Genomic DNA, 13,847 nt, shown 5'->3' with positions numbered 1-13,847 from the left:
AAAAAAAAACACATTCATTTTTCCATAAGAACATTTCTCACTTGTCTCTTTGCGGTTTTTTGCCACTAACTGCATGTGCGGTCAAAAAGAACTGCTTCTGTCATATAACTGTAATCAGCTGAGACGTAACACTACAATCTTATTTAAAAAAAAAAAAAAGAGGAGGAAAAAAAAAAAACGTTCACCAAATCTTCACGGGCTTGACTTGGTTATGAACTGGTATAATCTGAGATTTGAGAAGCGTTTGCAAAACCGCAGATAGTAGACCAGGATAGGGACAATGTGAGGTGAGATTTTAGAGTGGACAAAATTTATAATGCACTGTTGAATTTAAGGGTAGGCTTGCCCCTACACATAATCTAGAATAGTCTATGCAGTCAAACTATATTGTCTCTCTGTTAAAGTGAAGGCAGAAAGCTATCAGGGCATGAACAGACCTAACTAATTAGACCCATACGACTATCTGAATGTAAAAGCTCTCTGGAGAGCAGAAACGCTAAGGTTACTCCTGCCCTTTCTGCTTCACCAGTTTAAAACCACTCTCTGTTCCTACTCAGTAGTGCAACAGTAGTGTAATAACTGCCTGTCCTCCAAACTGTGTCTACATCACATGTGGGCAACTGATGTCTTATCTTAAAATGCACTGTATCAAGTGAGCCAGATCCACAAATCATTTGACTCTAGAAACACATAAAACTATTTATAGACAGCATGATGATTTTACACTAATCAAAAAGAAAAAATTCTCACTCAATAGCTGACTAGGTGATTATAATAATAGGGAGAACAAAGGTTGACTGAGATATGATACGAACAACTTTTGATTCATTTTCCATTTTCACTAGAAATAAACAAGCCAAACATGAAAAACGGGAACATAAACAATTCTAACTGCCATTTATGCACACTCAGCGAAAGGATCCATGGAATAACATCTGGCAAGCGCAGAATCAATCAGCAAGACGAATTATCTGTGAAGCTAGGATTAACTTTTCAGTAACCGTGAACAACTGACATTTGTTTTAAATTTCTCTGCTTGCTCAGGTCCTACCGATAGATTAACCCAGTAACACCTATATCCCAAGCATACAAACCAGCCACTGGTTTGAGACGTTTCGGAGGGAAAGCGAGACGTACCCTATCATGCAGGTCAAATACTTAAACTGGTAGTAAGAGATCTCACCTAGCTTGCTGTTACCCAAACTCTCTGGGCGTGAAGATCAGCCCCCAATCCCAAATGTTTCCTTACTTCCAAAATGTAAAGGGTTACAGGAAATAATAACAGATCTGTAAGATATGCAAACAGCATTAATGGAAAGAAAAATGAGCGATATATTATGTAGATAACTATAATCCGTCAACGGCAATTGCCTGAAACCATCCAGTCAGCCAAGCTCGCTCACTCACACGTAGGCACGCAGAGAGCCGTGGTGGACCCGTGCCATACGATCCAGCCTCCCCTCTCTCGCTCCCCCTTCAGCTTTCTCTCTCTCACACACACACACACGCACGCACACACACACACATTGGGAGAGAGCCTGCCTGCTTGACTGTAATTCGCATGCTGATCTATCGCACCGACTGATCGATGTCAGTGACAATCGACTAAGGTACTAATATACGATCAATTAAAAATTGATCAAAATAACAGCTACTCTTAACGGTACTCTTCGGAATCAACAGGTACATGCAGTTAACGGCAGCATTTTCAAAAAGCTCAAACTTTGCAACAAACTTAGATTTCAATCTCCATGAGGACCACCATATCTCGGCAGGAAAAAAGAAAAGTAAAGAAATAAAAGAAAACACAACAACTCTCACAGACTGGGACTCTCACAGTCACTCCTCGTAATCCAGTGCAAATGCATAATCATCCCAGAAGTGATATTACTAAAGTTACATCCACAAGTTTCATGGGGAAAAGAGGATGTAACAGCTTAAAGTTACGTCGTGACAGCAGTGCAGAGCACATATCATTTAGCTAGGCTAATATTGTTATCAAATGGAATGTAAAAATGCGCGTCTACACAAACCACATATTCACAAAGAGACTTATTTAGTTTACCAACCTTCCTGTCTGTTCCAGGCAGTGGTTAATTTATGTATCTCGTAGATTTGTGGCTATATCTCTACCGTCTTTCTGTTATTACAGGCTAAGTTCTCTGCCACATACAGTGGGAACAGTACTGAGCTATTCCTTCTCCTCTTTCCTTGCGTCCAACTGCTGAATAGAGTGACTACCGTAGAAGCCTGCCCGCATTCTGGCTCAGGACAGAATTCTCCTGTCGCACAGCGGAAAAGGCAATAACAGAAGTCGAACACAGGGAGGAGCTGCCTCCAATACAGATAGAGCATTGTAGTTTCTTTCATCACTAAGCAGTAATGTCTCTGTGGCGGAAGCGTATCGTTACATATCCTGTTAAACACAAGACTACTCCTCTAATAAGCCTAACGATGAACGAGGCCCTTGCAGTACCTGATAAATTTGGGTCTTGGGTTCCGTTAATCGTCTCACAGCAACAGCATAGACCTAAGATCACAGCATGCTAATTGAAACAATCCTGAGTATATGATCAATACTTCAGCATCATCTCTGTATGTCGTTTATTTTCTGGGCACCTTAATTCATATTTGGCATCTGCACCTTGCAGAGCAAATGAACTGTCTGACTAATAAATATTAATAACTATTGTTGTATGTCAGTGAACTTTTGTGTGGTCTGAAGAAACTGACTCCAATTGGAGGCCATGGATACTGTGGGACTATTTGGTACATTTTACTGTAGCATTCAGACAAAAAAACAAAAACAAAACTGGTGTATCTTCTTTTTAGTTCCTTTCATTTAAGATTGGTTATGTTAAAAAAAAAAGTAAACATAAAGTGTTTGGATTTTCATCTTAATATTTATGGAGGTTTTTAGTAAACCTCAAGTGAATTTGGAGTGATGTTAAAACTGTTATGATTTCTGAATTTATGGAGTAACTGTCATTATTGTTGGACTAAGTGGAGAATCAGAGACCCTTCATTCATACAGATCCAGAGGCAGTCTATAGGGCTGAGACAAGGAAGTAGGTTGCTGCTTCTGAGAAACTGTTAGGAATCCAGGGCTGCATCTACATCAACCCACACAGTTCACCTGCACAACAGTTCAGAGGCTCGTCAAGAGCAGATGTCTTTAGATAGGACCAGATCTAGAGACCTCGCTATCTCACACAACTTAGCACACTTCTGATCGCCAGTTCACACTAAAAAAAAAGGTCTTGTCTTTCAATTCCAGGCTGTGGTGAGTTGCTTTTGAATATTTTTGGAGTTGCTTTTGGATGTTTTTCCCTTATATATGTTGTAATTTATTTTCTTTGGTGGTATCTCTTCTGTGCTTATCTTTTTCTGTTGTGAAAATGTTTTCCTGTTGAATCAAATGTCAGGCCCAGATCTATGTGTATATAGAGCAAGATGATGTTTAGCTGATATAACTCAGTGTGTTTGAAATATTGCAGTTTAGACGACTGCCTTATCTGCAGACGCTCCTGCTTGCGAAAGGCCTAAATTGGTTTTCGTGCTCGTGAAACCAAAATGGCCCTGAAATTACAAGTTATCATAATTCCACGTTCTTTGTCTTCATTCTGTAGTTCTAGACATTATTTTCCCTCTTAGGATCACCATAATTATTTCAGATATTGAGCGATAATATGACAATGTTGTTATACAGCTGTTAAAGCATATTATGTAAGTATATCTAAACGCTGATTATAATTTGTTTCCTTAAAGTTATTTACGTTCTGGTTAGTGGATAAAATTGTAAATGTTCAGTCATAGAAATGATTATTCTTATGAAGAGTTCTTTTTCGTTATCGTACATATAAATTCCATGCTCTCTATGTCATGTTATTTCTTACGTGGTGCATTACGAAACAGACTTTCTGTCAAGAAACAGAGAAGTATTTTGGTAATATGCTGATTTTCAGCACACAGACTGCAAAACTGCAGGTCAGTGAAGAGTCTGAGATACGCATGTGATTTCGTCCGTAATTTCTGCACGTGTATTTTGTCTTTATTATTTCCTTCATATTTATATACATTTCACGTCACTTTCTGCAGTTTCATCTTTAAAAAAAAAAAAAAGGTATACATGTAGCGATACAAACTGATGGCGATTAACGACCAAAAATAACTAAAAATAAATGAGCACATGAATAAAAGTTTACGTGCTGCAACAAAGGAAAAAAAAAAAAACTTTTTTTTTTTTTTGTTATTGCTTTTGCTACGGCACAGTCTGCATGTTTTAGCTGTGACCTCAAAGCCTGAAATTACGGTTATATTTAGTCTTTATGCACATGTATGGAAAAACACTGCTTTAAAGAGTTAGGTATTCATCTAACCCCACACCTCCATTACCCCATGCCTCCATTACTGTTAATAGTATGTCAGTGACACGTTTAGTATAGAGGCACATAAAGATACTTTTAAAAAAAAACCCAACAAAAAACGATACTTTGTGCTAAAAGAAAACAATTTCGACTGCTTTCTTGGAAACAGGCATTAGTTCACTCTTTCTGCATGACAGCAACCTGCCCCCCCCCCCCCCTTCCCCCTTCCCCTTCCCCTCAACAAAAACATATCAAGCTCAAAAACAATATAAGACACTGGCTCATAACATCTAGATTGCATTTAACCAATCCAAGGATGAAATAGTTTAAAACAAAGGTATCCGAAGCACAAACGTGGCGTTGAAATTAAAATCTTAAGTCCTGTCCCACTGTACACTCCTCACTGCTCTAATGCTTTTGGGTCTGTATCAAATATTCAGCCTTGCCAGCAGTCCAAATAGCCATGATATTTCACTGGCACTAAGGGTGCATCTAAATATGGGCACAAAAACCAGGGAAGGCCGTACCACTCAAACAAAAAGAAAAAAAGACAAACATGCAAGGACATGGGGTCAAAGCCGCAACTGCCCTCTGGGTCGATGGAAAAATAATGTTTTGCTTTCCATTCTAGTCCACTCCAAAGAAAAAAAAAAAAAAAGTTGTTAACATGGTCATTGCTAGCGTGCTACTAATTAACGCTGTTTCTATACAATACTACCTAAACTCCCAAGAGAGCGGGAAAAATGTTCGCTCGTTGCGGCATCGTCGCGCTCTATCGAACCCGATTTCGACTTACGACACGCAGCGTTTCGTTATTCTTTTCTTTGTAGTCGGCTAGTCGCCGGGAAGAATCGTGCAGGGCCTCTCCTCCTGTGCAGTTCCACAAGATCAAAGCTGAAGTGAATTTCCTAAAAGACATTCTTTGTTTCTAGATCTTAAATATGTTGTTATAGACAACAGCCCACAGATCTGCAGCTACAGGTCAATGCCAGTGACCGTTAACTATTTACCGAAAAACTATCCCTTAATAGCATACATGGCGGATGTGGGACAGAAGACAGTTTCTTGAAATATCGGCGATTAACAGCAAATCTGAAAGGCTTTATACCCATACAATATTTTTACAATGTCAAGAGAGGAGCTAATATGGGAGGCATTACCAGCCATGTGTGAAAGAAACGGGATTACCCCTCCACGTGCTTTGGCCTCACTTTTGATACATAGTTGCTTTTGGGAGAATGTAAAAGGTTATTTTAATCATTCTGGCCTTAGGTAGTTAAAGAAACACCAATACCTTTGTCAGAGCATAGTCCCTCCTCAGAAAGAGCCAGTGGCTAATGATCCAATGTAGTATTTGAGTTGTGCGTATTTGGACAATTTGTGCCTGTGTAATATCACTGTCCCTTTGCTGTGGCCTGTGGTACTGTGAGACCAGAGGCCGGCGGTAAGGTCTCTGTGTCTGTCATAACACACAGTTGCAGGGTGTTCCTGTGTTCTAGTGTCGTCCCCCCCCCGCCCGTGGATGTGGGCAGCTTAACACAGGTATGTCCAGGAAGTTGTGGTTGAATCACAGGTCTTGTAGTGGGGATTCACGTGAAACTTCCTCGTTTCGCATTTACCTTCATCTGAAGGACACATGTGCTTTAGTTATGCATCACACACAAAACTCACTATCCACGCTCAGCTGTTTTATTTCTTACAACTGGGGCCTTTGAGAAGATAGAGCTCTGGACTTTGTTAGTTAGTTAGTTTGTTTGTTTGTTTGTTTGTTTTTTTCAACTCAGGCAAGTTTGTTTACTATGAAAAATAACTATACCTTGGTCTGTCTGTGGTTAAAGTAACTCAACAAAAAACAAGTCAAGAAGATATCTATGACCTATTACACTCCTACGCATTGGAAAATAGCTGCGATCAGAAGGTTTTCTATAAGATGTTGGAAAGTGCTTTAGAAGGGGGAGACCTTGATTTAAGGTAACGAGAAAATTTAACGTAGAATCTTCTTTTTTTTTACATTGTTTAGGAAACGACGTTCTCTGTGTATTTTAAAGGTTTGTGTCTGACTGTGCCAAGATACCATTTTGAAGATCTGAGTTGCTGATTTTATGTCTTTTCTTTTTGTGGTCGGTCCTCGAGCAAACATTTTCCACTAAGTTATCATATCTCGCTTACACTGTGTACCACATCAGTTCACATCATTCACCAAAGTTTCACCAAATTTGGAAGTAACACCTCTCTAAGGTTTTACATATTGTAGAATGATCATAATTTTGATGGAGGGAGCGGTTAGTTAAGTATTTGCTTTTCCGTTTTCATCTTTTTCATGCACTGGGTGAAAAAAATACATTCTGGAATAGTCTAGAAATTAGCACTCATACTTGCTTTTCCAGACGTAATCATGTATCATTTCTCAAAGCTTTTCGCCGTCAGCGCAGAATAACTCTGTCTACTTCATTTTGTGTTTTAACACCAGTTTATCTTTTCCTAAACATCTTAGTTTGAGTGCATTTTCTGTTTCTGCTTGTGTGGCACATGTTGTTGATAAAGTCTTTTTGGAACGTTCGCGAAATTTCAGCACCTGCTCACAAGAGGAGACACCACCACTCCAGAGAATGGAGGAGGGGTGAGAGTATGTCTGCATTTCCTGTTGTGGTGATGGTGCTTGCCGACTATGACTTATTGAGTGTGCAATGCAACGCTCGCTATCGCTCTTAAAGCTGTGACTGCCAACCACACGTACAACCAGATAGTGCTCTTAACTGATGTAACAGTGAAATAAATATAATGGGAATGAAACTCTTTAAAAAAAGGATGAGGGGTTGTCCTTCATCATCGTTCCTTCATCGTAAAGAAAAAAGTTTTGTCAAAACACAGGGACTGAGAGAGAGTGCGAGAGTAACGACTGATATAACTTTCCACTCACATCAGCAGCGTTTCACAGTCTATAAAAGCATGAAACCTACGCCTTACTACATATCTACGTCTCTACGCCCAGGGTGTGTTCTGCGCCCGAAAATAATTTGCTGAAGCTCACGTTCGCTCCCCTTTGAACTTTTTTCCACACAGCGGATTTTCTCTCGAGTCGTCGCGCTAATCGTCGGCCCCTCACACACCGTCGCCATGATCGACCCCGCTGTCGAGCTCCCCTTCTTCTACGGGAGCATCAGCCGGGCGGAGGCCGAGGAGCAGCTGAAGCTGGCCGGGATGTTGGACGGCCTGTTCCTGCTCCGTCAGTGCCTGCGGAGCCTCGGCGGGTACGTCCTCTCCATGGTCTGGAACTTGGATTTTCATCACTATTCGGTGGAGAAGCAGCTCAACGGTACCTACTGCATCGCCGGCGGCAAACCTCACTGCGGGCCGGCCGAGCTGTGCGAGTACTACAGCAAGGACGCGGACGGGCTGGTGTGCCCGCTCCGCAAACCCTGCCTGCGAGGCCCGGAGATGCCCATCCGACCCGGCGTCTTCGACAACCTTAGAGACAACATGCTGAGGGAGTACGTGCGGCAGACCTGGAACCTGGAGGTGAGACTTGGCCCCCTGGGGTCAAAGGGCAGAGGGCATCTCGGGGCACGTACGGTCGGTTTTAATGCTGAAATGTGAATCTGTGGAAATGTTGTGTTAGTTTCCGACATGACGCAGCCAGGCTCTTTTTTTTTTGTTGGCGCCTTGTTCATCTGATTGAAGATCTCGATACACGCAGGACATGTACTTTTTTGACTGCAGAACTAAAGAAAGATAGATTTGTATGATAAAGAACTGTTTTCCAGATCATGGCGGGGTTGGGTTGACGTTCAAGTTCTTGCGTTAATGTGCGTCTGTTGTCTCAAGAATAAAATAAAATAAAATAACATGAAGAACGTCAAAAAAGAGCAAAAAAAAAAAAAAGGCAAGAATATCGCTACCTAGCGACTCTAGTCTCTGATCAAAGTTATTGTCGCGATCCTGCGGGTTGAGATTCCAGTAAGACAAGCGAAATTAGAGAGTCAGGGTCCTCAGGCTTGTAGTTTTATCCAAATGATATAAGTAATATAAATTCTAATTGCGGTATTTACGACTGTGTAACATGTTCACTGTTTTAAGGGAGAGGCCATGGAGCAAGCTATCATCAGTCAGGCCCCACAGCTAGAGAAGCTAATCGCCACCACTGCACATGAGAAAATGCCCTGGTTCCACGGCAAGATCCCAAGGCAGGAGGGAGAGAGACGGCTGTATTCCGGAGTGCAGCCAGATGGCAAATTCCTGTAAGTTAAACTGGAAAGTTCACTCTTGTTGGGATATGCGTCTATTCTGTCAATCACCATCCCTGTCCACACAGTTGTCCTGATGCTGTATTTTGGTAGACTGATATTTACTGATGTCTCACAAGGTTTATGTTTACAAATCCAGTAAGTGTGTCAACATGTGGCTTATGCTAGCCTGACCAAGAGACAACCCTCCATCTCCTGTGTTAAAGGTCAATTTTTAAAAAAAAAAGAATAAAAACCCTTTCGGTTCAGTTCTTGTGTAGATAAAAGAGCCGTGTCAACAAGATCAGCTATTACACTTTAGCTATTAAACCATTTGTTAGGAAGAGATTGGTCTATGAATTTTTTTGTTTGTTTGTTTGTTTTTTAAATTTTTCCTCTGCTATACATACTTTAAAAATGGCTGACTTTGAAAGTCAGGGTCCATATTTGGAAGCTATGGAAAATGAACGCATTTAATGAAAAAACCCATACACGTAAAGTGTTTAGCGCAGAATTGTCTGAGATGCGAACACACACGTTGATATGGGTTATAATGACTCCATTTGTCAAAAAAAAAAAGAAAAAAACAACAACAACAACATGAAATTCTCTGTTTTTCTCTCACAGCTGTCAGTTTCTCTGCAGTTTTTCACCATGTCCATTGTGTAGCAACCTCTACAATTCTACTATGTGTATTACATAAGGACATAAAGCTTACTGGTGTGTATTCACTCACTTAAGAGATTTGTTTGTTTTCGCTTCAGAATAAGAGAGAGAGACGAGTCTGGCACCTTTGCTCTCTCGGTCATGTATGGTAAAACAGTTTACCATTACCAAATTCTGCACGACAAATCAGGCAAATATTCAATGCCGGAGGGGACCAAGTTTGACACGGTGTGGCAGGTGAGATCACATACTACGGCATATAATGATATCGTGTTGAGGTTTTTGTTCTTTTTTGTTGCCGTTGTCATTGTCGTTGTTGTTGTTGCTGTTGTTGACGAGTTACACATTCGCTCTTACTTGAAAGGACCATCAGCTTCAAAACAGGGTTCGGTCAACACAGAATGTGTTGAGTGAATCATGAACATAGTCAGCGTGGAACCAGTTGAACTTTGTGAACAAGATTTTCCATGTTAAGAAAACAACCATCACATCCGCTCCTCACAGCCCTCAGAGTTCTCCTTTTTTCCCTCTTCCTCTCGCCCCTGCAGCTCGTAGAGTATCTGAAGATGAAACCCGACGGCCTGGTGACTATCCTTAGAGAAGCTTGCGTGAATCGCAATAACGTACCACAGAGTATGCACCCACTCAACCTTACACACACATTAACACACAAACACACACACACACACACACACACACGCTGTGAGCAGAGTCTTTGTGATTCACACTGCTATAAGGTTTATAGTATGCTGTAGAATGAACTGTTCTAGACTTTAGATTTAATGAAAGAAAATGTAACAGGGCGACGTTAACGTTTTTATCCTCTTCCCTCCAAATGTCTTTCAGCACCTCTTGCTTCAGCCGCGTCGGTGAGTCTTTCTCAGATGAATTTGTATCATACATCGTTTCACATATGTACAAACGTTTCTTTAAACATCAGTCTACATTATACTATTTCTTAAAAAAATGCGGTCTGATTTTTTTTTTTTTTTTCCAACAGGCGAAAGGCGGCAAAAATCCCTACACACCGCCACCTCAAGGTAAGCTTGCGTCAGTGCAACACCAATCATGGTGTTCTTTTTTTATTGTCAGAGGAAACCTGCTTTTGAAAGTCTGTTCTCTCAAAAGTACAGAACATCACGTACGACAATGCTTCACAGTCACTGCCCTGCTTATAAATATACAAAAATAACTATTTTTAAAAATGTATTGATTGATTGATTGATATAAAAATGTATTTTCATTTGTATAAAAAGTACCTATTGCTCGCAGACTACTTTATATGTAAATATACAATATGCTTTATGCATAAATAAATCAAGTGTAGAAAAATTTGCTTCTATATTAACGGTCCAATCTGTAAAATCTTTTATTATTACTGTCTAGATGTAGAATTAAAATCATTTGGAAAGATTATAAAAAACAGACCAATAATCCTAACAGACTTATAAATGCTACAGAAGCTGGGCTGTTTGTGTTTGTGTTTTTGTTTTTTTTTTTAAGTTTATTTTCTTTGAGATTCTCACTGGCCATTCTTACTGTGTCACTCATCAAATCCTCTAGCTATAAAACTTGGCGATCGTCAGCCTCTGCCCATGGACAGCAGTGCGTTTGATCACTACGCCGACCCGAAAGAACTGCAGGAGAGGACTCTCTTCATTAAGAGAGACCGACTGATGATCGACGAAGTGGAGCTGGGGTCAGGCAACTTTGGATGTGTGAAGAAAGGGGTTTACACGATGACAAGGTGAGTAGTTTTCAACGAGGCGATACTTAACGGTTTAAATTAGTTTTGTTCACTCACCGAACTACGAGACTAAATCTTTAAGGAAAGACTTCGACATCTTAATGAGTTTGATTTTGACTAAGGTTTGTTCTTCTTCTGGCAAATAAATTTACTAAAAAAAAAAAAAAAAAAACACATAACAATCAGACACACACACACACACACGCGCGTTGAAACAAATAAAAGCCTTCTTTTGTAATCCGCAGCAAACACATCGATGTGGCCATCAAAGTGCTGAAGAGCGAGAATGAGAAAGCAGTGAGGGACGAGATGATGAGAGAAGCAGAGATCATGCACCAGTTGGATAATCCTTACATTGTGCGCATGATTGGTCTCTGCCAGGCAGAAGCACTCATGCTGGTGATGGAGATGGCCCCCGCCGGGCCACTTAACAAGTTCCTCTCCAGCAAGAAGTAAGTTTTAGACATATAGACGCCGAGCTGGGGGGGGGGGGGGGTTAAGAATTCGGTGTTGCGGATAGACTTTGCAGAGCTCTGTTAAATAAGAGGTCTTCTCAGTTTGTGAGAAGTTATACAAATCAACGTCAAGTACTGTTCCTTTTCATTTTATCCAGTCGGTATATGTCCTATATGACCCAATGTGGGCCCAGTTGTTTATTTATGTTTTTTACTTTTTGTAAATAACTGAAAAAGGTTTTTCACCTTGATGGATTGCTATACTGGACTGGTCGTACAAGAAGACCAAATAGAAGCTGACCGCGTTCTCGTGTTGTCTTCTTATCAGAGACCAGATCCCAGTGGATAACATTGTGGAGTTGATGCATCAGGTATCTCTAGGGATGAAGTATTTGGAGGAGAAGAATTTTGTGCACCGAGATTTGGCAGCTCGCAACGTACTACTGGTCAACCAGCATTATGCCAAAATTAGCGACTTTGGCCTGTCCAAGGCTCTGGGTGCAGATGACAACTATTACAGGGTAAGAGCTCACTCAGATGTGTCCATTTTATACAGATTTTTAAAAAAGTAGGAGGCTGCTTAGTAAATTGTGAGTGTGTGTGTGTGTGTGTGTGTGTGTGTGCGTGTGTGTGTGTGTGTGTGCGTGCGTGCGTGCGTGCGTGTGTGTGTGTGCGCGCGTGTGTGTGTGTGTGTGTGTGTGTGTGCGCGTGCGTGTGTGTGTGTGTGTGTGTGTGTGTGTGTGTGCGCGTGCGTGTGTGTGTGTGTGTGCGTGTGTGTGTGTGTGTGTGCGCGCGCGTGTGTGTGTGTGTGTGTGACCTTATAGGCACGCACAGCTGGAAAATGGCCCCTGAAGTGGTACGCACCAGAGTGCATCAACTTTCACAAGTTCTCCAGCAAAAGTGACGTTTGGAGCTTTGGCGTGACCATGTGGGAGGCCTTCTCATATGGTGGAAAGCCTTACAAGGTACATTTTGTCCTATTTGTCCTAATGAAAAATTTCAGTTATTTATTAACAATGAATCGTTTACCTCTCCGACCTGACGAGGTCTCAGCCTACATCCTATATATATGTATGTATGTATGTATGTATATGTATATATGTATATATATATTTCTTATGTCCTGAACAGAAAATGAAAGGTCCAGAGGTCATTAGCTTTATTGAGAGCGGGAGTCGTATGGACTGTCCAGCGGTGTGCCCGGAGCCCATGTATGAACTGATGAAAGAATGCTGGACATACAAGTACGTGGAATATAGTTGTTATTACATATGTACTATGTGGATGTCAGATAACAACCTGGTGAATTTCTGATTATGCCAATTACAAAAAGAACATCAAGAAAGACACTGAGTTGCGCTCCATGACAGAACAATGTAAAAAAAAAAAAAAAAAAAATAGTTGAGTGGGTGCAGTACATGGATGAAATGAATGAAATCTTTGAACTTTTTTTTTTTCTAGACACGAGGAACGGCCGGGTTTCGTGAAAGTGGAAGAACGCATGAGGACCTACTACTACTCCATATCCAAAAAGCCTCCTCCTGAAGCCAACGCTGCCTGTGCCCCGCCCTCCTAATAGATGGAGGGAAGCTACACACGCCGCGTTTTCCCCTATGAGAGACTAACTTCACATTCGCTTTGAAAACCTTAACCCGGGATGAAACAAGCTTTGATGAAGTTTTGGGAGTTATGCACGCTTTTGTTTGTCTCAGTGATGTGTTATCAGTGATGTTTTAGAGTGTGAACAAATTTATATGACTGATGCTGTCTGTTAATGTTTGCCTCTCGACAATGCACATCTTTTACACTCACGTCTTTACTGTGAATGTAAATGTGTGCTTTTTCTGCAAGCAGTCATCAGTTTTATGGTAACGTGATAATGTCATGATCAAATTCAAACTACAGATTTTTTTTTTTCCAATGCTGTCATCGAAACTCCAACTATGGATGTTAAATATGGAATGTTTTAGAGAGTGTACAACCTAATCTGAAATATGCCGTCTGTCAATGCTGACTGACTCTCAACCTTACTGACTGACTCTCTGTGGTGTATCCTACATCTTCACTGGCATTTACTGATAATGAGGTGGAGTTTTTTGGGGGGGAGGGTTTTGCAAGCAATGATCAGTTTTATGATAATGCTATTATGCTGCCAACAGATTCAAACTATATCTTTTTTTTTCCTATTTGTGTCATCAGACTAAAACTATTTAGTTCGGTTAATGTGCCCGAAACTATTTGTAATACTCACTTCTGGTGGATGTTGGAGATGCTGAAAACTAAAATACCGATAAGCGATCTGCTTCAGAACACGAAACTTCCTCCTTTTATGCTGTAGTTGGCTATGATGTGACGTAAGAGCCATTTTCTGTAATTAAATGTTTTATGT

General features: G+C 40.8%; 1 protein-coding gene across 1 annotated transcript; it reads left to right on the top strand.

The window, feature by feature from the left end:
• Positions 1-7,484: 7,484 nt before the first annotated feature.
• zap70 (zeta chain of T cell receptor associated protein kinase 70) lies at positions 7,485-13,034 on the top strand. Its single transcript, XM_030784681.1, has 12 exons — positions 7,485-7,886; positions 8,445-8,605; positions 9,355-9,493; positions 9,805-9,955; positions 10,264-10,310; positions 10,417-10,426; positions 10,820-11,003; positions 11,249-11,455; positions 11,787-11,979; positions 12,283-12,423; positions 12,590-12,702; positions 12,920-13,034. Exons 1-12 carry the CDS (start codon positions 7,485-7,487, stop codon positions 13,032-13,034), a joined length of 1,863 nt encoding a protein of 620 aa, XP_030640541.1.
• Positions 13,035-13,847: the final 813 nt, after the last annotated feature.

Source organism: Chanos chanos, chromosome 9, assembly GCF_902362185.1.
Source record: "Chanos chanos chromosome 9, fChaCha1.1, whole genome shotgun sequence".
Taxonomy (NCBI): domain Eukaryota; kingdom Metazoa; phylum Chordata; class Actinopteri; order Gonorynchiformes; family Chanidae; genus Chanos; species Chanos chanos.
Note: the sequence above shows the minus strand (reverse complement) of the source record. Positions and strands in the feature narration are given on the sequence as shown.